This window comes from Zeugodacus cucurbitae, chromosome 3 (genome assembly GCF_028554725.1).
Source record: "Zeugodacus cucurbitae isolate PBARC_wt_2022May chromosome 3, idZeuCucr1.2, whole genome shotgun sequence".
NCBI classification, from domain to species: domain Eukaryota; kingdom Metazoa; phylum Arthropoda; class Insecta; order Diptera; family Tephritidae; genus Zeugodacus; species Zeugodacus cucurbitae.
This window is the reverse complement of record NC_071668.1, coordinates 12,684,910-12,711,389: the sequence shown is the minus strand read 5'-3', so window position 1 is coordinate 12,711,389 and position 26,480 is coordinate 12,684,910. Positions and strand designations below refer to the sequence as shown.

General features: G+C 33.6%; 1 protein-coding gene across 7 annotated transcripts in view; it reads right to left on the bottom strand.

Moving 5' to 3' along the window:
* The window catches only part of LOC105219661 (dual 3',5'-cyclic-AMP and -GMP phosphodiesterase 11), a 119,906-nt gene that overhangs the window by 8,270 nt on the left and 85,156 nt on the right, over positions 1-26,480 (bottom strand). For 4 of the 7 annotated variants that reach the window (XM_054227470.1, XM_054227471.1, XM_054227472.1 and 1 more), the window contains exons 2-11: positions 21,295-22,177; positions 16,893-17,223; positions 12,055-12,201; positions 9,244-9,625; positions 7,925-8,067; positions 6,519-6,669; positions 2,244-2,399; positions 792-1,154; positions 340-498; positions 95-271 (exon numbers count right to left, since the gene is read on the bottom strand). In XM_054227470.1, coding sequence (XP_054083445.1) covers positions 95-271; positions 340-498; positions 792-1,154; positions 2,244-2,399; positions 6,519-6,669; positions 7,925-8,067; positions 9,244-9,625; positions 12,055-12,201; positions 16,893-17,223; positions 21,295-21,469 — 2,184 coding nt within the window. In that variant the 5' untranslated portion in view covers positions 21,470-22,177. The remainder of the gene's footprint in view (positions 1-94; positions 272-339; positions 499-791; positions 1,155-2,243; positions 2,400-6,518; positions 6,670-7,924; positions 8,068-9,243; positions 9,626-12,054; positions 12,202-16,892; positions 17,224-21,294; positions 22,178-26,480) is intronic. The other 3 variants (XM_054227474.1, XM_054227475.1, XM_029045234.2) reach the window with 1 other exon arrangement.

The following is a 26,480-nucleotide window of genomic DNA, read 5'->3' as shown; positions in this document are numbered from 1 at the left end:
TCGAAAGGAGTGAAGTTAAGGGGGTATATTGTATATTGTCAACCACTTTCATTCAGTTTAATTGATTTCAGCTAATATAACGTTTCAGACTCACCCGCAAGCGATGCGCCTCATCAATCGTTGCCGATGCATGATAGCTCAGCACCTCCAGTGTGACGCTTTGCTTGGCCATCGCCACGATCGCCTTCTCGTACATATGGGTGTTGTGTATGCCCATGCCGCAGAAGATGGCGAATGCCTCGACGAAGTTCTCATCGTTTTTGGTAAAGTTCTAAGGCGAGAGATTAAATAATAATGGTTTAAGAAAAAATATATATTTTTGTTGTTTTCTTTACTCACCAGATCATCAAATTTGTTGATCAATTGTATGACGCCAATTATTTGACCCAGTGAATTCTTGATTGCCATACATAATATGGACTTGTGCTTGAAGTTGCCCTCATTATCGACATTGGCGTCGAAGCGATCATCTTCATAAGCATTTGGTATGTTCACAGTCTGCGGGGTAGAGGAAAGAGAGTGTTGGAAGGCAAGGATTTTAGATAAAATATATATATTTAAATGATATTGCAAACAGAGTTGCCATTTTAACAAAAAATAAATAAAATAGAGTTACCCTTCAACTGAAATTATGAATTCTTAATTATGAAATAACTTTTTTTTATTTTTAAAAAATATTAGTGCGGCCACCCTTTTTAACAAAAAAAATCGATGGCAACCCTGCATTTTATAATTCCTTTTATATTCATATTTCTAACTAATAAACAATTACACAACAACAGTTTACTCACCTCACCAGTTGTTGCCACATAGCCGGTGATGCCCACATTTATGGGGAAACGTGACTCATGCGGACTCGTACGTGACGTATTCTCCTCTTGACTGAGATCATTCGCTTCGAAATCAAACACACGCGAGAAGCTGCCCTTCGATGCCTCGTGCAACAACAAGATCTGTACACGCTGACACTGTATGAGACTCTGCATGTGTGTTAGTATACGGAATACCATATGCTCAATGGTGCTCTGCTCTTCGAAGATCATACGCGCCAAATCGAGTAAGACCTGATTACGTTTAATTTCCAATTGGGATTTCTCGTAAAGTTGAGCGTTACGCAAGCCGATGCCACAGAATTGCAGGTAAGAGGCGAAGACCTGGAGGGAGGGAATGGAAAACAAATACGTTTTAGTGAGTTGGAGAAAGAGCAAAATAGAGAGTTAGTGAGAGAGAGAGAGTGGAAGCGAGTGAGAAAAAAGTGAGAAAAGTGTGAGTGTAAAGTTAATTGAGTACAATATTGAATAATATTAAAAATTTAATAAATATTATTTACTGTTATTATTTTTGTTCTGCCAAGTACCGTTATGAATTTCGAATTTTTTCATAAAACTTTGCAAGTTTCTTCGCTTTTGTAAATATTTTTCACCCATAAAACTTAATTGTCTATTTAAATCCGACAACGTGGAAAACTACTTCATGCTGCAGCTCTTTCAGCTCCGTGTCCGGCGACCACGTGTCAGCCGGCGAGAATGGCAAACTTTTAGTGACAAAATTAAATTTTAAGTGCGAAAAAGTTGTTAAAAGAAAGTTGTCTTTTCGAGATTTTTCAGTGTCAATAAAAATGAAAACATTACACTCGGAGACAAATAAGGCGATAAAAAATCTTCTGTTTGAGTTTGAGTTTGAGTTCGCATTACGCACGCCAAGCATCCACCAGTGAAGTGTGACCCAACAAAGCGCGAAACCAATGAAAGGAATCGACCGGAAAATGGTTAATGCGCTGGAATGTGAATGTGAAAAGTTTGCAACAATTCACCCGAGAGCGTTTCTACTTTTTTTGTAGTGGTAGTGCGCGCAGCAAGTGAAAGACAAGTATAAAGCCATATGATTCTTCTTGTCGTTTTGTATATATATATATATATATTGAAGTTGGAGCAAAATAGCGCGTAATAAAACTGTGCACAACAAGTGAGTGTCATAAAAAATTTAAGTGTCTTCTGAGAAATTGAAAGCTGCACTATATAGGAGTACAACGCGCACATATATACATATATTCAAACAAAAGTACGTTTATTCAACGCATACATTTCAAATTAGTAGTTGTAGAATTGTGGGTGTTTGAAACACATTGCCAATAGAAAGCACTTCTTTAACGGCACTTTATGTGCCAGGCTTTTTCTCGCTAGCACAGTAACTTACTTATACATAAAATTTTATTGCTTATCTGTGCATCGTCGCTGGCTTACCTTCTCATCGGCCTCAGTGAAGCATTCACCATTTAATTTATTAATGACCTGCGCCACACCGATGACATCGCCCGATGAATCCTTAATGGGCATACAAAGTAGCGCTTTCGTTCGGTAGCCAGTTATGCTGTCGATTTCGCCATTGAAGCGCTCATCCTGTGTGGGAGATAAAGAGGAAAAGAAAGGAAGTGTTTTAGTTGTAAGTGCTTTTTAAGGTTTTTTAGTATATTTAAATATTGAAAAAATTGTATATTAAAAATAAAATAATTTTCGTAAGAATATATTTATAATAAAAGTTGTCAAATAACTCCTCCGCCTTTTTGCATTTTGAATTTCACGGCTATTTATAAAGCGCTATAGAGCTCGTATCTGGCAATACTATACATCTTTGAAAGGTCTTGACATAACCTACAAAATGACGCTATGCATGATTAGTTTGGATATTGCGTTACACAGTTATAGACGTGTAAACATGGAGTTCACTAACGAAATTCGCGCTATTTTAAAGGTTTCCTTCGTTAAAGGCAAATCCGCTAGAGAAACGTTCCGAGAGATTATTGGTGTTTTGGAAGATGGTACTCTATCACTTCGAACTGGGGAAGAATGGTTTCAACGATTCAGAGCGGGTGAAAACGACACCATGGATAAGCTAGCTAGCAGAAAACCTATGACGACGAATACCGATCAAATGATGGAAAACATTGAGTTAGACCGCCAAGTGGCATCTCATGCCATCGCCTAGGAGATGGGAGTTAGTCACCAAACCATTTTAAACCATATGCAGAAGGCTGGATAGTCCAAAAAGCTTGATGTTTGGGTGCCGCATGATTTGAAGCAAAAAAACCTTCTGGACCGAATCAACGCCTGCGATATACTGCTGAAACGGAACGAACTCGACCCATTTTTAAAGCGGATGGCGACTGGCGACGAAAAATAGATCACATACGACAATATCAAGCGAAAACGGTCGTGGTCGAAGGCCGGTGAATTGTCCCAAACAGTGGCCAAGCCGGGATTTACGGCCAGGAAGATGTGTGTGCTGTGTGTTTGGTGGGATTGGAAGGGAATCATCCCCTATGAGCTGTTTCCATATGGCCACACGCTTATTTCTACCATTTACTGCGAACAACTGGACCGCTTGAAGCAGACGATCGATCAGAAGCGTCCAGAATTGGCCAACAGGAAGGGTGTAGTGTTCCACCAGGACAACACCAGACCACACACTACGTTGATGACACGTCAGAAGCTACGGGAACTCGAATGGAAGGTTTTATCGTATCCACCATATAGCCCAGACATTATGAAGTTGCCGTCTAGATGGAAACAGATTATCGAACGAAACGACGCATATTTGAACTAAATCCGATTACCGTAACATTTTTCTATAAAGCAATGAATAAAGAGTAAAAAAAGCGGAAGGGATATATTTGAAAACCTATATAGATTAAAGCATAAAGCTATAAATGATATAAGCATGAGAACCTTATTGACACTTTCACTACTTATTCTTAGTTGGAATAGGCAACGTTACCATTAAGTTGGAAGTTTTAAAAATCAATCAATCAGCTTTAAAAATGTAGTCTCTGACTCACAATACTATATGTTAAGAAATTATACCATGAAAATGTGTTTCCATCGAAAAGGAGATCAGTGAAGAGTTACATCATTTCAGAGATAAAATGCGAAGATTAAAGTAAGTAGTTTAGAAGAGAAAGAGGGTATGTATGAAAATTTATATCATAAAAAAAATTATAGACCACGTATCGTTTAGAGAGTGCCAAAAGAACGCTCGCTAAATTGTGAAAATGACTTAAAAGCAATAATAGCAGCATTAATAATTCTTGTTTCAATGCGAGGAAATCGATTTGAAAACTAGAAATATGCTTCATAATGAATGAGCTCTTTGTAAAGAATGCAGTTTTTTCAAATAACCGCAGCCAACTTTGCTCAAGATACTTCAGAAAAGCGTGAACGCTCAAAAATAGCACCAAGAGTTAATTTACTGTTTCCTACATAGTGATTGCAGTGCCCTACGGTCAACCAAGTCACTAAGAACGACCGGTAATCTTTATATATAATATATAAGTTTTTCTACTGCATTGGGGACTTTTTCATTTCCAGCCATTATTACTATTAAATACTTAAACTGTCTTAAAATGATATCTATATAATACTGTAATATCACCCAATCAGCTGACTCTCACCGCCGCCCGATATAAATGCATGTAATAAAGAAAAACCTGCTTTCCTCACACATAATCCTCACTTATTAAATAATTACGAAAACTGACGGTGTAATTAATATGTAAAATTTATAATTGATATCGGTTCATCATTTTCCTCATTTCCTTCCGTAGCAACCGCTGACTACAGCACACTCGTGCATGTGCTCACAAGCCAATCAAGAAAGTAAGTAGGTAATCATCATGCACGGCACACCGCTTTCGCAGAAGAGGCAATTACTCACGCGTTTTAAAAACCCCAACAAACGCACGAACGCACACACTATATATATATATATATATTGATATGCATGTGTTTAAATGCATATGGATGACGCGTACAGCGCTCAACAGCTACATCATAATCACTAATGAACATCAGTCGATAGCGCTATCAACGTGTGCTTGAGTTTTGAATATTTATAATGTTGATATATACATATATATGTAAATATATATAAATATGTATATATGTATGTATAATGTGGTATATTAAAAATTAGCAAGCAATTGTATGACATAAGTATGTAAATATGTATATGCTTCCAAGTACAATGTATTAAAGCGAAATTTGTATTTACTTTGAGTTCACCAACAGCACCGCCGCTTGGGCTTATCAGTGTTTGGTGGAGTGTTACATTTTATTATTGCTAACTTATCAATATTGTTTTTTTAATATTGCCAACAGATATCTATTGTATGACTATATACATTTGATAGGCTCACGTTTAGTTGCACGTTGAGCTTACATATTTATAAGAATGATAAGGTGTGGCTGTTTAATTAAGTCACTTGGTAGTGTCTGTTGGCTACTCATACTACAAATAAACAAGTGACCAGCAAAAAATAAATAAAGAGTTGAGTTGAAGAGTTTGAATTAGTTCCAAGACGATTTCTTCAATGTACCAGCATGTATTTTCTATATTTTAAACCAATTTCCATATTTTATATGTTCGTTTCGCTACTCGCTTATGTTAGATAGCTTTTAATACCGCCATTACTTTTAAGTTTATAATAACAAATACACTTATGCATACAATTTCAACTCTCAGGCTCAAGCAGATTAATGGCACAATGAACTTACACCACAACTCGTTAAGCCAACTAAGCGCTTGCTAAAGCTTTAGAATTCTTTTCACTGCTTTACTACTTATGCTGTTCGGGCCAAAAGAGTACACGCACACACACAAGTATTGCAGTGAATTGAAAGCAAACGAAATGTAAAAAAATTAAAATCCATCATTAATCTTTCACTCTTGTACGTCTGCTTGTGAAGTAGCTTGAAGCGCGGCAGAAGTAGCAAGCAGTTGCAAGTATTACTTTACAAAGCCAAGTTATGTACATAAATCTAAGTGTAGCTCGCTTTGAGATTTTATTTCGTTTCCTGCCATCGTTTTCTAACTGAACAAGTGAAGAAATCAAAAAGTGTACAATGACAAATAGTCACTGACCGGAACTTGGTGCTGTTAAAATTTTACTTTGATTCGTAAATCAAAAATGCCACTCGTATAAATATGATTAATGATGCACACACATATAGTGGTGTCATAACGGAAGTAGCGATAAAAGTACACAAATTCTTAACTGTTACATGCATATGTAGAAACATAAGTGAGTAAGAAGAGTTGAGTTGAAGAGTGCGCTATCACATGAAATTTGGCTTTTCGAAGTACTAAAGTGTATTTATTTATGTAGAATTTTCATGGAAAGACATTAATATATATATTTCGGCATATTACCGCACGGTATTAACAGAATATTATAAATTCTCAGAAATTTCAGCTTTTAAGTGACTAAACAAGTGATATAAATATATAAATGTCATTTTTAATCGTATTGAATCTCTTAGAGGTATAGCTGTCAAATCAGCTGTCAGTGCAAACATATGTTTTTGACATTTGGCATTTGACATTTAAGTATACGCTTTGAAATAAAGATGATATAACTCAAAAAAAAAGTTCATATTGAGAAATCTTTTAAAGAATGTATCAGCTTAAAGAATTCTTATTTAAAAACCAAACTAATAGTCAATATATCAATATAACTTGCTTACCTGATATGCATCTGGTATATTAACCGGTTCACCGCTCTCGGCGACATGTCCAGCAATGCCTGACCCCCAAGCAACGCGCACTTCCTCTTGCTGTTCCATCTCTTCCACGGTGCTGCGTGGACAAACGTCGAACAATTTAGAGACGAGACATCTGAGAAAAAAGTGTGAGAGAGAGGATTATAAAATGAGTATCTTGTAGACAAATATACAAATTAATTATGCCGCAAAGAAAAAATTAAATATTCTAAGCAAAAATAAAATCTTTTGAAAACATATTATCGAGCAATATTTATAGTTGTTTTTGACTTTCAAATCAAAAAATAATCTACGTAAGCTAAATTATAATTAATTTATAAAAATATTATATAAAAAAAAATTTAAATATTTTTTAATACAAAAATTAACTATTTTGTTAATTTACTAAGAGAAAATACTAAAAAATATTGAAAATAAATGTAACTAATATTAAAACAAAAATAAAAATTTTCTATCAAAAAAAATTTAAATATTTTTTTAACATAAAAATTAGCTATTTTAATAATTTAATTAAATAAAATAGTAAAAATATTCGAAATAAATGTAACTAATATTAAAAAAATAAATAAAAATTTTCTATCAAAAAAAAAAATTTTAACATTTTTTTAACATAAAAATTAACTATTTTAATAGTTTACTAAGAGAAAATAGTAAAAAATATTGAAAATAAATGTAACTAATATTAAAACAAAAATAAAAATTTTCTATCAAAAAAAAATTTAAATATTTTTTTAACATAAAAATTAACTATTTTAATAATTTAATTTAATAAAATAGTAAAAAAATTGAAAATAAATGTAACTAATATTTAAAAAAAAATAAAAATTTTCCATCAAAAAAATTTAAATATTTTTTTAACATAAAAATTAACTATTTTAATAATTTAATTTAATAAAATAGTAAAAAAATTGAAAATAAATGTAACTAATATTTAAAAAAAAATAAAAATTTTCTATCAAAAAAATTTAAATATTTTTTTAACATAAAAATTAACTATTTTAATAATTTACTAAGAGAAAATAGTAAAAAATATTGAAAATAAATGTAACTAATATTAAAACAAAAAAAATAAAAATTTTCTATCAAAAAAATTTAAATATTTTTTAAACATAAAAATTAACTATTTTAATAATTTAATTTAATAAAATAAAAAAAATATTGAAAATAAATGTAACAAATACTATTAGAAAATTTTAAAATTTTTGGAAATTTCTTTTGTTAGTCGAATTTTTTTTTTTAATATTTAACACCTATATTATAATAAATTATTTTATATAATCAAATTTTTTTTTCAAAATCATAATATTTATTTTAAATTATAATCATACTACATACATACAAATAAAATCACACTTTTCCTGTTTACTCACTTCTTTGGTCCATCATTGCCGGTATTGCAACGGCCCTGCACTAGAAACAATGAGCCACGATCTGCATTCAATAATATTGAAACATTCTGCAGTATTTTATGACACAATGTACGCACTTCCAGTTCGTTGCAGATATCCTTTACCTATTTTGCATTGTTTTTTTGCAAATTAATGCAACATCAACGTTGATGAGATTCATAATGAGGAAATTAATACATATATGTGTGTTGTTGTAGTTGTTTTGTAATCATTATTGTTGTCGTGGTGGTTGTAGTAAAAGTCCATTGTGTTGGTAGACAACAATAGCGATGCCGCAAGCGATGAGAGAAAATGTGGCATTCATATGAGAAGCATAAAAGGGAGAAATTGTAAAAGACAAAAACAAATGAATAAAGCATAAGTAAATGAAAATAATTGATATTTTTATTTGTAGAATAATGCGCGGAAATTATAATACTTTCCTTTTTTTCCTTAATTAAAAAGTACAAATAAAGGGCGCTTTGCTGAAAGGAGGGTGTCTCTCCCTCTAGACTAAATTAATATAAAGGCAGAGTTGGCAATGTTTCTAAGTTAGGGAATTCATTTTAAATATCAGGGAGAAAACTCGCATTAAAAATTGTAATAGAATTTCATAAGACAAAAAATATGTATTTTATATTTTCTCGATAGAGTTTACCAATAATTAACATCATTTTTTAAATAAAATTAAATTTTTAAAATTTACTAAAACCATAGCTCATATATTTTTATATGCGAAAAAAGTGTTACTTCTGTGCGCCTAAGCATATGCAACATCAAAATTTTCACCCGAAAACAACCGATATTTACTTTGCGTGCGCACGTGGCGTATACGCAACCACCCTCCGTTGACTAGGCCAACTCATAACCAGTGCCGCCTATAAGTAATAGCTCAATAACGAAACACGAAACACGAAGCCTTTCATCAACCGAAAATACTAAAAATACACTTGCTACTCAAAATACCAATACGAGCGCCAACAACAACAACAATAGACACCACTATTAATGGCAAACTAAGCCATTACAAGGGCCAGCGAACACGCAACACTTCGCATGCTTCGGCTGAGTACAAAATTTCCACAGTCAGCTGTTGTTGTTGTTGTTGTTTTTGGCAAACTGAAATTCGCAATTGCTTTTATGTGATGGCAAGCGCTTTAATTAAGCACTACCCAAACCCCTAAACTGGCCTGCCCGTACTAACAACAACGTGCAACGGTTAATGTATTCATTCACTACACTTCGTTAATGTTGTCCACCGTGCATAGACAGTGCTGTGAGACAATGAGACAATACCTTACCAGTTCAAAAATGAGCTCCTTTTCATCCAGCGCCTTCAATTCGTTGCGTGACAAACGTTGCGGCCGATAGTAGCCCATTGTGCCGTAGCCATGCGTCGTCTGTCCATGATGATGATGATGATAGTGATGAGCAGCCAGTGTGCTCGTGCCATTGGCAGCATTATAGTTGCCACCGACAGTGCCAATGCCATTATTGCCATTACTACCACCAATGCTATAACCGACACCGCCGCCGCCACCGCCGCCGCCACCAATATTGCTGCTGCTATTTGTTGAGCAATCATTTTGTGTGCCTACACTTAAGAATGTCGGTGTACCGTCAATGGTGTTGACAATTGGCTTCAGCAGACCGCCGCGTTCAAATTCATGTGCTGATATTTTTCTGTAAAAAGCATTCCAATTTACCATTCAACCCATAGTCATCAACGTAGAGGTGGGTTGTTTTTGTTGTTGGTGGAATGTGTTGTTGGTAGCGGTTGAGTTCACGTGCGCAGCGAGTGTTGTTGAATTTCCAGTGATGCCAAGAATAACACGGCCAAACGACATTCAGAGAAATTATTATTACAAATCAACCAGTTCAGTTCAGAGTGGAGCGGCGTCATGCAAGAGAAGGGTTGAAAAATAGAGAAATAAATTTTAATTAATTAATAAGTCATATTTATTGTGCAATAATTGATGGTTAAAGATTGTGATGGTCTTATATATAGTACAGAGAGGCAATAATTTGACCAAATTTGAAAAATAAAATTTATAAAAAAATAAAAAAAAAATGTTGCGATTGCTTTCTAAAATTAATTTAAAAAAAAAAAACTTTATTCTGAATATATTTTCACGAAAGGAAAAAAAAAGAAAATTAAAAAAAAAAATTGTAAATGCTTTCAAAAATATAAAAAAAAATATTTTATTCTAAAAAAAATAATTATATTCTGAAAATATTTTCATGAAAGGCAAAAAAACGAAAACTAAAAAAAATAGTGAATTCTTTCAAAAATTAAAAAAAAATACTTTATTCTGAAAATATTGTCATGTAAGACAAAAAAAAAACGAATATATAAAAAATATTTAGAAAATTAAAAAAAAATATATTTTATTCTGAAAATAAATATTTTCATGAAAAAAAAAAATTTTTGCTTGCTTTCGAAAATTAGAAAAAAAAATTATTTATTCTGAAATTATTTTCATGAAAGGCAAACAAAACTCAAAACTTAAAAATCATCTTTGCGCAGAGCTATAATATATATTTTCATTAACAGCACTCTAAGCATTGAAAAATCACTTGAATCTCAAATTTATTTATATATTCTACCAAAGTTTTAAACAAAATGGTGGCTCTGTAGTTTCGCCGTTATTTAGAGAAGAAATAGACCCATCCAAGGAAGAAAAGAAGCACCTATTTTCGATATATGTTTATAAATTTGACACCATATGTATAAATTAGTTTCTCTTAAAGCATTAAATTACTTATCTACCATTGAACTTAAGCCCGCACATATCACAACCGCAACAGGATGCTCAACAACAAATATATATATAAAATATAGAATATATAAGAACGCCTTTGGAACGAGTTTAGTTTGAGGCCATACTGAAATCATTTCGTTTTTGCGGTTAGCAACTCGACTTTTCCGTGCCATTACACTACTTATCTGCTAATATTGCCTGCCTGCCACTCAACAAAATGGCTAAGCAAATATATATAAACAAAAAACAAAACGAAAAAAAACATGAAAACAGAATGTCAGCATACACTTCAACAACTGCCAAGCCATGCCGCACTAACACCAGGCTATAAGGCAGGCCAATAATGACACACACACACACATACATACACATGTGCGATGTGTAGCCCGAGTTGTTTTGCATGGGTCGCCGGACCTGTTGCTGTTGTACATTTATTAAATACCAAACAGCAAACAGCTGTGCGTTGAAATGGAGAGGACAATCAACTGTAGATAATCGACCATAGACAACAACAAGCCAACTGGCAGCATAACAACAGCAACCACAAGCTGTCGACGAACAGTTAGGGTGTCTAAAGCAAGCAAGCTCATAAAAGTATGACAAGCGTAGTAGTGGAGAAAAGGCTAGAGCACAAAATATGCTCGTTGCATAGGTCAAAACAACGGTTCTGCGATATGAGACAGTGCGTGCTCATAACTGTGTGTAGTAGGTGTCTATTTGCTATGGAAATATATTTGAAGTCTTCTATATTTAGCACTTATTTAATAATAGCATAATCTGTTGGGGCAATATCACAAATTTCTCATTAAAAGGATGTCAATTGCGTTTGCCTGGAGTGGTCTAGCTGTACGCATAATAAAACACCCACACACAGCCTGAGAGTTGTCTGCTCTGTGGCCAGCAGTTAGCGGTTGTTATTGATAAGTGCTTGTATGCTGTTATATGAAGAGCATATTGAGATTAATTTTACATAAATTTTGGGCTATGTGTCAAAGATGTGTATATATGGTATATATATGCATATACCATGCAGAGTAAAGTTCCAAAAACCTAAGTAATGAACTAATATCATCTTTAACTCAATGATTATATCACTTTCAAGAAGCCACAACAGTGATTTTATTATGAAATTTTTAATGAATGTGCGCTAATGAACTGTGATTCATTTTGGTTTTTCTCATGAAAGGTATACAAACATTTTCAACTATCATAAAATAATAAAAAAAAATATTTTTGGTATTTTTTTCCAGGAAAATTTACTCTGTACAATATTAATTAATGCTTGGATATTCCAGTTTTTAAATCAAAAATATTTTTCGCTAAAATATAAACTCATCGACATCGACTTACCTCACTGGCGTTGTTGCGCCCGAGCCACCGCGTGATGAGCAACTCTGACCGTTTGTATGTGTAGGTGAGCCAGTCAGCGAGACATCATTGCCAGCTGTGGTGGCATGTGAAACGAGCCAGGCATCAACAACCTGACGTGTGGCTTTTCTGCAAAGGAAATAGAGGATAAATATTATAAAATAATTTAATATTGAAATTTGTAATTTTTTATACAAAAAATATGAGTTTTGAAAATAAAGATTTATTTTAAATATTCGCAACGATATTTCATATTTTTTTATTAACGATGGACATAAAAAGAGAAGTTATAAAAAGTATTAAAGACCTTCATAATCCGTTGCTATAAACGCCTGTCGGCAATGCAATATATTCCCACAAAATACTAAATAAAAATACATACTCTACAAACAAAATTCGAAAGCAATCGCTATCAATCACTTTCAAGCCTTCCTCCAAACACAAAAAATCAACACTTAAACGAGTTCAAGGGCAACCATATGCAACTGTCACATTCTAAAACTTCTGGACAGCCAATTATATGATATTTATTTATGCTAAATATTTATATACAGCATATCAGATCCCTAACTCACTTGAAAACAACCGACAAAGTCAACTACATTGAAAACAGTAGAAGGCAAAAAGACAAAATAAATATTATTTTATATTATTTTAAATATTTTATGGTTGTTTACTGCCTTTAGAGCAGCTGCAGTTGTCGAGTGCAGGATAAAATTCATAAATTTTTGCGAGAGCAAAATCAAAATATGACATATGACAAAAGCATAACAAAAGTCAATAAATCATTCAAGCTTTATAAAATAACCAGCTGGCAGTCTAACGCATCTACACACATTCCATTAAGCTTATATTGCACATGTATACAATCAAATCTAATATAATATTATGGCCTGCCAACAAGCGCCAGTCGAGCGCAAGGAATTGACTGCAGTGACCCAAATTTCAAAATTTTATCTAAACACATAAATTGAGGCACTCGCTCGTGCTTTCGTTACTCTTTTTGTTTATTTATCTTTCATCTTTTCCTGTTGTTGTTGTTGTTGTGTGGCGTTTTTGTTTTTTTAAGTACTTACACTTTTGCTGCAATTATTTTGGCAAATATTTGCAAAGGCTCACAAAAGTTGGCTAACTTTTTGTTGTTGTTATTGTTGTGGCAATGTATTGTTGTTATTTGTATTGCCGTTAAGTGAGCAATAAGCCAGTGGTTTTACAATTTTGGCAAAGTCTAAGCCTATGCCAGCGCCATTGTTCATTTTTCACTACTACACTGTGGAGGTTGCTCATACGCCCTGTCTGTCCTTGTATTTATACAGTTGGTGAAGTGGTTGCGGTTTATTTTTTAATACGATTCTACTTGTATTGGGTATTCTGCGCTATCTTCATAATTATGCAGTACTTTTTGGCATTTTTATGTACCGTCATTACGACATTTTCATTAGAGTTGCATTTGGAAAATTAAAAATTAATTAGAGTAAATCAAAAAAGTAGAGTAGGAAAAGGACTTTGGATATTTTATGAGTAATATATTTATACAATTTCTTTGAAAAACATGAAAAGCATTGTCCATATCACATTTTTGGATATAACAGTCTAAAAGCCCATCCGATATAAAAAAAAAAATAAAATAAAAAATATATTAAAAAAAATATATCGGATTTCGAATCGTTCGGTTTCAATGAACTGTCTTCAAAATGAATTTCCGCTATTCTTCAACTCATAAACCATTAACAATTTTCATTAAAAGTCAACATGCCTCATTTAGTTAACACCATAACAACAATTATAACATTTTTCTTCAGCTACTTTCATTGAATAACCTCTCGATAACCGCATATATATATTCTTAATTTGCCAACATTTCCTTCATTACACACGCTTCTCTCATAAAAGACAAACACAAGGCTATAAATAACAATCTTATACAAAATAGCCCATAATATGGCGATCTTCGACATTCTAGAAAAAGCAGCACCCCTCAAATGGAGCAGTAGCATACATATACATATTTATATGAAAAGCAAACGCTTGTTGCCAGCTGCTGTTGCTATGTCCCTTTGTATGCGGGCTTATGCAAATCAAATATATACATATATTTATACAAAGACTTGCAAGCAATCTCAACCGAAATCGAAAATTTACGCCAGATTGACCTTTTTGGGTTAAATGCTTGTAGCAAGGAAGTGGTAAATATATACAAAAAATTTTTAAACTCAGCTGGAGATGAATTTATATGCGTGCATTCCTTCACACACACACACACTTTCTCATATATGCTTTTTCCCACATTCATAAATTCTCTTTATATTAATGGCCAATTTATGGGGTCAGCTTATTTGACTTCCGCATCAAGGAGTTTCTCACTTTTCGTTGCTCTTTTTTCTTTCTTTTTCGCTTCTTTCTACATTGCTTTTATATTTTGCTCCACTTTCAATTAAATCTGCACACTCATATCATTTACACTTTACTTTTGCCACTTTCTTTCGCCAGCAATTGATATATTATACTTCACAAGGACTCTTTTGCAATTCTGCGAATTTTTAACAATTTAATACAATATTTATTCTCATATTATTGCATTTCCAACAGTTATTTTTATTTTCACTCTCGCTTTGGTCTCATATTCCCTTTTATTGCTGCGGCGCGTGTTCGCCGCCAGTCTCCGTATCATTTGAATTCATTCTATTTTCTGACATAACTAAGCGTTATTGCAGCTGCTCGTGTTGCCGCCGCTAATAAATTGATTGACATTGTAATATCCTTTAATATCCTGATTCCGTTGGTCAGAATTTATGGAAATTTCTATTTTTATGCCCTACATTCACTCTTCGCAGGCTGCTGAGTGAGTTTTTATTAGTATTTGAGGATGTTATTGTGGGATATGGTGGAGCTTGGTTCACGATGGTGTAAGGAAATAGTTATGCTAATGAATTTTAATGTCACCATTAGATGAACTTAATATAATTCTTTTTTATATATTCTCTTTTTATGTTTTCTTTGTTAATAATATTTGTTCAAAAATAATAATTGTGTTTCTAAAGTGGATTCCTACTTAATCGAGACACATAGCAACTACTTAATGAGAGGAGTTCTAACCGTAAATATATAAAAGGATATATAAAAGTTATACCAAGATATTAGTCAAATTGATTGAACGTAATGTATAATTAGATTAGGTTAGGTTGGGTTGTAGGCTGTTTCCCAAAGGGAAATACACGTAGACTTTAAAATTCCTTTGTGAAGCCTCGATCCCCCCTAGATTAACAATTAAGAGTCAACAAAGCGCCCTGAACCTACTACAAATCTGCAGAGATGGGAGTTGCAAGAAATCTCCTTCTTGATCTCGCAAAGGCGGGACATTTCAGAAGAAAGTGATGAGACGATTCCACCTCAACCTCCGCCATGCAGCTTCTACAGCTAGCGTCCGGTAAGATTTTTAACCTTATAGCGTGGATCCCGATGGGACAATGACCAGTAAGAACCCCTACGATTAAGGAGAGAGAGAGAGCTACATCGTCAGAGTAGGCTACCACCAGGCAGCCCCTCTCTGTAAGCTTCTCTAGCAGGTCATTAATGACGATGATCCAGAGAAGAGGCGAGAGAACTCCTCCTTGGGGGGTTCCCCAGTTAACAGCACGGTGCACACGCGCGCTACCCCAATCTGCCACGATCGTTCATCCGCAGAGAAGGTTGAAGGTAAGATGCTTAAGGTTGCATTCAAACCCGAACCTATTCAGGGCTCCAATTACCGCTTCCAGCAGAACGTTATTGAAAGCCCCCCTCGATATCGAGAAAGGTTCCCACGGCAAAGTCTTTGTGTGCGATAGACTTTTCTATCAAAGTAACCACAGTGTATAAGGCGGTGTCGACTGACCTTCCTTTACAGTAAACATGCTGCGCGCTTGATAAAAGATGTACTGGTATCCTTCCCTGATGTATCGATCAATCAACCTCTTCAAAGTTTTCAATAAGAAAGAGGAGGCGGACCATCAGTCGTCCCTGGCCGCGACATGCGAGCCCTTTCCGGCCTTGGGTATGAATGTATTGGGTGTATAGTTATACATTTCATTACATTTTCTCAATATTTTTTTTTAACCGAGTGGATAAAATGGCTTAGAAGCTGCGAATAGTCAGCTCACCAAAATTTAAAAATATCATAAAATTCAAATTAAATAAAAAGCTGAATGATGACTTGATATCCTTTAACTGACTTTTCATGTTGTTGCCAAGCACAGCTATTCACATACGGAATCAACACACAAATATACAAACGCATAGTCCTGAGCCACACATACTTATTATCCAACTGCTGCCTGCCATTATGTTATGGAGGAGGAGTTGCAGAGCACAAAGTAGATAATATTAGTACTTTGGGGTTTATTAGCGCACACATGCCATTGCATGCTATAAATATATATTAAGCTGCATTGTCAAGCTCACAATTGTCTCGCAGTTACACAGTAATACTATAAATATTTACACAAACAAGCAGAAGCGATCTCACATACATACAAGTATGGATTTCTATAATGTACTGCCACTTTTAAGTATATGAGCTTTAGAAAGTATTTAATGCCTTAATACTTTCTACTACTTCACATCTAAGCACGATTATCAGGATTTGCTACAAGGTCGTGTATAGGACAATCACTTTTCTCAGCGCTGATGTTGCGCAACTCTTCACTCTTTTATACATTTTTAGTTAGTTTAATCCTTTATTTGCTTGTATTTATTAATTTTTGCGCTTATTTTGCGCTTAACCCCAGCACAAGGTTAGCACACACGCCCCTCTAGCACATGCAACATCCCCTTCTTCTTACCTTATGAAATAATCCTGTACAAATTCTTGATTCTCATCCATCCACGCTTCCATGCGCGCCTGTTCGGCATCGTAGCCTTTTTGTGTTGTATGTTGCATGGTGTGCGGGTTTTGTTGTTGTTGTTGCTGTTGCTGATGATGATATTGATTTTGTGTAGTTTGTTGCAGTTGCAGGGGGACACCGGTACGCTGATTTAACGCATTGGCGTTTTCAAAGCTTACGCACCCTGTGCCCCCCTGCTCCGCCGTCGGCATACGACTGGTGTAATGGTAATGATGTGTCGGTGTTTGGCACTGCGCACTCGGCTCTTCAATGCTACGCAGCTGTAGGCCTGCAAAGAAAAGAAGAATGAGGGTATATGTTAGTTGGGGTAAATAATATAAATGTAATTAATTATAAAATCTGAAATGTTTAGGAAGTGGAAAAAATATATATATTTTTAAATTCCATTTTTATTTCTCGTCTCATTTTTGGTATGTGTCTCCACTAAGAAATGAAGCAGAACAGGTTAAACGCCTAGATGTAGGCAACGAATTTTAAAGTAAGGCATTTGTAAAGAAAAACACTGCCTACATTTAGGATTATTTTGAGTGAGTATGACGACTTCAAATATAGTATGAAATTATGGAGCATAATTTTTATTTCCAGTAATATTTAATGAGTTACTGAGTCCATGTCCGAATCTCAACTTAAGTCTCAGCCGATTTTAACGAGTCCTTGCATATTGTTTCATCTACCAATTAAATTTTTCTGGTTCTAATTAGCAAGCACACCATAGAAGAAAGTAAAAAAGAAGTACCGAAAAAGAAATGGACAGTCTAATATGCAATAAGATACTATATATGTAATTGTAACTTTCACAGCTGCATCCTAAATGTATGCTATCAATCTAGCCTCCCCAGAGAACCACATATTGTCGACATATGAGACACCCACCTACAGAGTAAAAGAGAAAAAAGCCAAGTCGACGAAAAAAACTCATTTAACATACACCACACTTTCATTTATACCCCTCTTGTGCTCTACAAGCTCCCATCCACAGTGTGCAAACTTGCAATTTGAGTGCATAAAGGATTAAATAAAATTAGTACGAGCGCGCGCAGCATTAACAAGGGCAAACCACTAGGGTGTGACACAAATTGGGTTTGGCAGGCGGCGGACAGCAATAACAAAAAAAACAACAAAAACAAATGCAAACCCCCAACCATATCACACATGCCAAAGCTGCCAGAAAACTCGTTAAAGTCATTTGTGCCACACTAACAAATTTAAATTATTTTTATGCGCCAACACACACACCTACCTACATATTTGAGTGTGTGAATGTCTGTGTGTGAGGCATATGAATAAATGAAAGGCAAAAATGCAAACAAATTTTATATGTGGAAATTTTATTTTTTCCAGCTACTACTGCAACTCAAATTAACCCACAAATGCTGGCTGGGGCTATTGGCATATGGAGAGATACTATATATGCATATATATATATATATATATAGTATATCAAAGTTGAGTGCAAATAAGTTTGAGTTTTTGTACGCTTTTCATCAGCGCTCGTGTGAGCTGCAGAGCTATGCATTTCGTAATATTTTTTCGAGTTCTTTCCAGAGTGTGTGTGTTTTCAAGTTTGGAAAAAAATAAATCTCGCATGCAATTTTTATGCATTAGTGTGGTGAAAAGTTAACCACCAGCAGAAAAGTTCCTATGGCACTGATTTATTTAATTTTTTTTTGCTGATTCGCATTTAAAAGCTGTTAGTCAGCGTTGAGCTCTAATGCATTTGCTAACTTGGCAGCAGGAATGTATTTTTTTTGCTGTTGTTGTGGTATGTTTTATTCACTATGTTGATTTTACACTTGCATTAACAACGAACGGGGTTTTCTGCGTAAAAGTACTTAATTAACAGATGCGAAAACTTTTTCTTTTGAATATATTGGTTTGGGGTTTTCGTTTTTATTACAGTGTAAATACTGATTTATTTTCGAAAAAATATAATTTACTCCAAGAAAAGAGTGGGAGAAGCGATGCTCTCTGAAAAATTAGAAACACTGTGACATTATTATTGACTTCTGAGGCTCTAACTTAATTTTAAGAATTTAAAAATTAGAAAAAATTTCTAAAATTTGATTCACTCAACATTAGTAGTCTACAGATATATTAATTTCTCCCAAAATTTAGTAAATTTTCTGGTACCTATACATAATATCTAAAATTCAAAAATTTTTCAAAGTGAACTTCCATCGAAAACCACTTAATAAAACACTTCAAACTCGACACTGTGTCCAAAAAAATTCACACATACTCAAATAACACATGAATTTTTGTGGCCACCGCCTTTAAGCGACGCCAAAATGTCCTGGCAGCGCGTATAACTGCATTTTTATGGCCCGAGATATGCGTTTAGCTAACGTTTATACCTCCATGTAATTTTTTTCGTATACTCTGTTTCATAGCTAAGTGTCAACGCTTATCCTGAAGCGGCATTTTGCTTTTTTTTACAACCAACCATGCCAACATGCCAGCGGCATTCCACAGTGTGACATCCTGTTGGCCTTTTTTTTGAAGTTTTTGCGTAACATTTGGTATTTTTTACATGTCTGACAAAATGTGCGGGCAATCGCATTTCGAGCACTTTGCAGTTTTAGTAGTGCACTTTAGTGTACACACAGACACATTTAAAGCGCTCACTTCTAAAAATGTAGTTGATTTACCAACATTTTCATTTAGTTTTCATTTCGTTACACTCAAATTTTATTTAATTCAATTTAATTTTATTTTATTTTCCTTCAAATAAAACGGAAATTACAACAGTCAGAAATAGCAACGCAAACTGCAAAGTGCACTTAGCAGCGTTGACAAAAATGTTTTCACTCGGGGAGAATACATGAAACAGTGTACATTATTGAAGTGCATTGAGGATGTCAGATGCTTTTTTCGGATTGCATTTGAATTCAAATACACATTATTCAAAGAATCAGTATCATTTTTGTAACGCGAAATGCATTAAAACTAAATAGTTCCAAAAAACAGTTACTCATACGCAGTGTACGATGTGCCTTTTTAGTTTTTAGTGAAATATACAGTCGCGGACCATTAAATTATGAATAACAGGAGCGTTTTATAATGTTCACTTGACTATGAAGGTCTTCTAGACTGTGAATGAAAATATTACAGCCCACTTGTGCTAGCATTAACGGCAATAATGTGATTTCTATAAATATTTTTTTTGTTCGAACATTTTCAGATAGCAGTATAGACGAATTTTCAGCCACCAATTTTCGCAGCAATTTTCTTAAATTTTTTCCCGTATTTGTTTTTGTTCAAAATATTAATAAAGAGCAATATGAAAGTTTCTTTCTAAATATTAGCGCGGAATGGTAATAACATTTAAGAATTATCAACATTGTATACCTCAAACTAAGTTCAGGTTCCAATCTATGCCTTTCTCTAAGAAACGAATCCAAAAAATTATTTAAACCGAAGCAAAAACAAAGAATTGGCTTAATTGCAAAAAGGACACCAAAAAAGAAAAGCGGAAGAAGCGGAAAATTTTGAAGTAAAAAAAGCGGACTATGAAAAATTTTAGATTAAGGAATTAATATTTCTGTGTTTCACTTAATAATTGATAATTCTATGGTCACATTTCCCTATGGTACATTTGAATATGAAATAATAGGGACGTAGTACTTTGAATATTACTCATACGCAGCGGCCAACGATAGTTACTATTGACAAACATGTCAGAAAAAGTTCATCAATTTTATTTTTATTAAAAATAAGACGTTTTGAAGTATATTGTAAATAAGTACTACGTTAATATAGCGATAGAATACCCGATTCTCGAAATTATTGAAATATGTTACTCATACGACACGTACCACATATTGTTTACACTCTATTTCTAACTAACTCAGGCATAATCAGTACTTCAAAACTACAAAAAGTGAATCACTTATTTGCACTAGACTAATTAATGAATTGTTGAAATTATATTTGTTACTAATATTTTACCGTTGGCAGCACATGAAGATTAAGCAATTTTGACAGAAATAAAGGCTTATTGCCTAGAGAAAGGAAGAATTGGATTTAAAGTATTTATATATGGTTTCCGAGATGTATAGCCTCTTTTCATATTAAATAAATAATGAAGACTTCTTCATTAATATCCTTTCAGCGAAAATTTCCGCCTTTGCCACTCATTTAAATAGTTACAACTAAACTTGAGACAGTCAAACACAAAAAACAACTTTTCAAGAGTTACACTCCTACACTCAACACAACTCAATGCAACACTGCTGTTGTGTTCAATTGCATTTCATTAACTGTTTTTTCTACGAAAGTTATACACACACCAACAACCACCCAAGAGGGTTGCAGTCAGTCACTCAGTATTTCTGCTCACCTGATACTGGCGAACTGTTCGCCGTATTTGTATTTGTTGGCGTTGTTGACGCCGTTGCAGCCGGTGTGGTACTATTAGCTGTCGTTGCTGTTGTTGTCGTTGTTGTATTCTTATTCGACTTATTCTTTTTGTAGCGACATCCACGAAATCGGCACATACTTGCAGCCTGGCCCATGGGGCCCGCCAGCAATGCGAATGTTAGTCCCTCCGTCTTAAAGAGTTTAATTTTGATTTATTTGCCGGCACTGCAGTGTTAACCAGCCACGATGACTGCACCAGCTGCTGTTGCAATAACAACAACAACAACGCTATATAAGCCAATTTGCTGTGTTGCAATTGTGTTGGTATTTGCTGTGTGCGGAGGAGCAAAGTGTGCTCACCTTCGTTGTTGCGTTGATATTGTTGTTGTTTTTGTTTGCGTGGTTGTTGTTGTTGTTTCTCGTTAAGTGCCGCTGTTGCTGCTGCTGCAGCAGTCCAATTGAAATTTCGTGTTTGTTTTAGCGTGGGTTGTTGCTGTTGTTGTTGCTTTAGTAATTCAATTAACCGTTGCTTTTGTTGTTGCAGCAACGTTTTTGTTTTGACTTTGACTTTAGATTGTATTATTAAAACCTGCAATTGACTCGCTGTTCTATGCACTTTCATAATAGCTTTCGTTGAATTTTGCTGCTTCTCCAGGCGACAGCGTGTCTTAATTGATGCAATGTTGATTTTTCTGTTGAGTGTTGTTTGTTTATTTTTCGTTTGTTTACTTGGTTGTTTTTGTTTTTTGTCAATAATGTTTTTGAGCTGAATTTTAACTAAGTTTTTGTGTTCAATTCAAAATTCACTCTCATTCGTAAAGTTCTAGGAATTTTTGGTATATTATAGAATTTTTTCAAGTGCACTGAAAGAAACATTTTTTCATAAATTTCAAATAAAAAAAATATGCTTTTTAATTTTTTTATTTTTATTTTTAATTTAATATATTTTATTTAATTTTTTTGTTTTTTTATTTTTTAATTTTTTATTTATATTTTTTATTTTAAATGTTTTTTTTGGAATTTTTTCTTTTATTATTTCACTTTTTTACACAAACTAAACACACGCTATGTAAGTTTTTGAACTATTTAGCGCACACGCGACTTCCTATTCACCACTATCGCTTCACTTTTGCCACACAATCTCCGCCGTCCGCATAAGTTTCCTACAAAGTGTATTGTCCATACGCGGCGGGCGACGGAAATGTGATAAAATTATATTATTTCGTTCACTTTATACAAACTTAAAGTCTTTATTTGTGTGTGTGTGCCGGCACACGTTTCAGCGCTCTAAATTTCACACTTTTCAACACGTGCAACCTTTTCATTTCATATTTATTTGTGTATAGTTGCTGTGTATGTGTGTGTATGGTTACGCAAACAAAGTGTTTGATTACTGAAATACAATAAATTTAGCTATAAAAGTGAAGCTGAGCAAACACGTGCTGCGGACGCCTGGTGTTTGGCGTTGCCAGTGGCGTGTGATTGTTCTATACGTTTTAGTTGTGAAGTTTGCAGTTTGGCTTTGTATATGGTGGAATTTGCAACAGCAGTAACCACAATTTATAACTTTTGTTTAGAGTTTTTTAGAGCAAAAAAAAAAATTTAGTACAAATGATGTTGGAACAAAAATTTTTGTACAAACGCATAATACACTAGATTTGTATACCAAAAACTTTAGTAAAAAATTATTTTTATTTATAAAATTTTAGTACATTTTTTGTTTATAAAATTTTAGTACATTTTTTAGTACATAAAATTTTAGTACTGAATTTTTTATTGTATGAAATTCAGTAATTTTTTTTTTATATTTATAAAAATTTTAGTACAATTTTTTTTTGTATTTCAAATTTTAGTACAAAAATTTTTTTTGTGTAAAAAATTTTATAATAGTACAAAAATTTTTTTAGTACATTAAATTTTAGTACAAATATTTTTTAGTATATTTGAAATTTTGTACAAAAGCTGTTGACAAATGTAAATGTAAAATGTAATTCAAAATTTTTAGTACAAAATTTTAAAATAAATAATTTTAATTTTAAAATAAATTTTGTCACACAAGTTTTAGCACACTAACTTTAGTACATTTATATAAACAGAAATTGTTTCCAGACAATTTTGGATCAAACAAATATTCATTTTAAAATTTTTAGAACAAAAGATAATTTAAAGGAATATTTGGTTAAAACATTTTACCAAAATTGAAAAATTAGTATTTTTTCAGAACACCAAAATTCATCAATTTCTATTAAGTAATTTAGAACAAATAAATAATATGAAAAATCCTCCAAACAAATCTAAATTTATTCGAAAAATGCCTATAATTTCTTGAAACACTTTCAAAGCGCCTCAATGTAGGCCATATAAATGATATTAGCTAATAATCTCAAGGTATTGAAATTATTGGTTAGCGATTTTTTTAAGACGAAATTTTTTAAATTTATTTTTAATTAAGATTTTTCAAGGATATTAGATTTATTTTTAGACCTTCTAGATGATAGAAATGAAAAGAGTCGAAATTGCTTTAATTGCCTTACTTTCTATATATGCAGTTGCAACCACCTTGTACTCTCCACTATTGTAAAAAAAAGAGAAAAAATGCAATGCAAATGCACAATAAAGAATCCAAGAATACGTTAAAAACGTAGCAGATAACAGAAAGTGAAAAAAATAAAATATGCGCGGAAATGCAGATCGCACATCATTTGCCACCAACGACGAATTTGAATTTAAAGCTTTGCCTCACTTACATATGTACATACAGAAAATTTATTCATAAGATTTCTGGCATTTTTATGTGAATATTATGCGCTGCGTAAATGAGCATATCTTATTTACATATCCAAGCACACACACAGCTGTATATATTTATGTACTGTGAGCAACAGCGCGCGCCGCGGCAGCACCAGCCGCCAACGACGACGACGAGTCAATTAACAATGATAATATTTACGCAGAAATTTAGTGCAAAGTGGCGAAGCGCAAAAGCGTGATGGCGTTGGCGAGCATACAATTCACACACATACGCCTGCAATGCACTCATACATATGTAGATACTTAAGTGTGTGTATTGCATTACAATAATGCGATTAATCCGCACTGGCTTTATAAATTTTAAAACAAATAAGAAATTGGCAAAATAAATATGGCAATTTCTTAAATAAATAGAATATCTAAAAGATAAACAAAAATGGTAAACGGCGAATGCAAGAGTCAGTGTACAGCGCAGGCGAGTTGAATGAGTGTATGAAGTGTGAAGCACATGGCTTTTATGAGTGCTAGCGTGTAAACTGTAAAGGAACTGCGAGTGTGTCGGGATACAATACTGGTGACAACTAGTATTTGTAGAGTAAAAGTGAACTTGTGAGAAAAGCATCTAAAACGCTCCAATTTCGCTGGAAATGATAAAACCTTGGATCAAGAAGAGAGCATAATTACATTGATGAATCAGTAATTTTTCAATAAAAAAGCAGAACTTGAAGAAAATTAAAATTATTCCAGAGAACATCAATTGCAATAGACAGTTAGATAGTTTGTTTCAGCCTAAGTCTAAGAAATTTATATCTTTTAAGACACTGGTCTTATGGTAAAAATTTCACTTTTTCCTGGAAAATATATAGTCCGCTTTATAATTTAGCTTGATACTTGATACTGAAACTACACAATTCTACAGTAGTTTAAACAAGTTGATTTGACTGCAGGGTACTTCTTTAACTACGGCTTGTATGTATATATAGCAAGTTAGCCGACTCACTGCACACAGGCACCTCCTCGCTCAAGACAGTTGACAGTGAAGAGCAGTCAATCAACGAAGCCGACTGTTGGCCTTTTATAATTTTTTTTTTTCGTTTTAAAAATTCTGATTTTAATGGAATGTCGGCCACACGCAGGAGCACAATATTTTATGACATTTTTGATCTTTACTTTTTTTTGTGAAATACTATATTTCACCTACAATATTTTGTCTTCAGACTTGTTAAATAATTCTTCGTTAATTACAAATATATATACATATATGTATACTAGTCACCCAAATATCAGTTACTACCTCAAATCAGCAAGCAACCACAAATTGCATTTCACAGGAAATACATTAATTTCCTTTTCAGCTTAAGAGCACATGTCATAAATATGCATTCAAGACATTGACATTTGGCGCATTGCTGACTTTACTGAGATAGTAAACAAGGAATCTACAACTCGTTTCACATAACTTTGTTTCGGCCAATTTACATAACAACAAGCCCATATATGAGTATATATAAGTGGAAGTGATTTAACAACAGCTTATACCCCTACCTGAACATCTTTCCACATAATACACTGTCATCCAAGTACCCAAGATTATGACTAAAAGCCCAACTAACAGCAAGAGCGAAGAGTCGTGACGTAGGCGCACATACATACATACATTCAGAAACTTATGCAAACCATCGTATTGATGTGCCACTCACCGGAAAATGCATTTCCAGCTAAAAGTGTGCTTCACTGTCAGCAAATATGCATATGATTTGCGTGAATTCAATTTGCAGCCATAGTGCTGTACCGGTGCAGCTTGGATGAATAGTGCGGATGCGTGGCAAGCCGGAAAGTCGGTAAAAATGGAAGTTACAAAGAAAAAGCGTAAAAGCCAGCAGAGGTTTTGTGTCGGTATCCTAACGATAAGTGAATCACAGCGTGGAGAAACCAAGAAACCATGAATTTCCTGTTAAAGCAAGCAAAGGTATTGAAGAGTATGAAAGCTTTGAAGCTTGGTGGTTAACGTAAGTTAATACTTTTTAGAATTTCGGTATTACACTAAAAAAGTGAAAAAAAATTAGCTTAGTAATTGTATGAATAATATTATAATATTTATTATACACATTTTTTATGAAAGTTGAATGAAAGCTCTTGGAACTTTTTTAAAGCTACACGAAAGCTTTTTGAAATTTGGTATGAAAGTTTTACTCAGACTGAAATTAAAAAAAAAAAAATTAGGCAGTATAGCCTAGTAATTGTATGGAAAATATAATAATTATAAAAGCTGACTGAAAGCTTTTGGAACTTTTGCATGAAAGCTTTACTCTAGTTAATGTTTTTTTTTTCTTTCAAAAAATTTAAATTTCATTGCTGAAAGCTGCGTAAAAGCTTTTTGAACTTTGCTATGAAAGCTCACTTCAGAGTAAAATC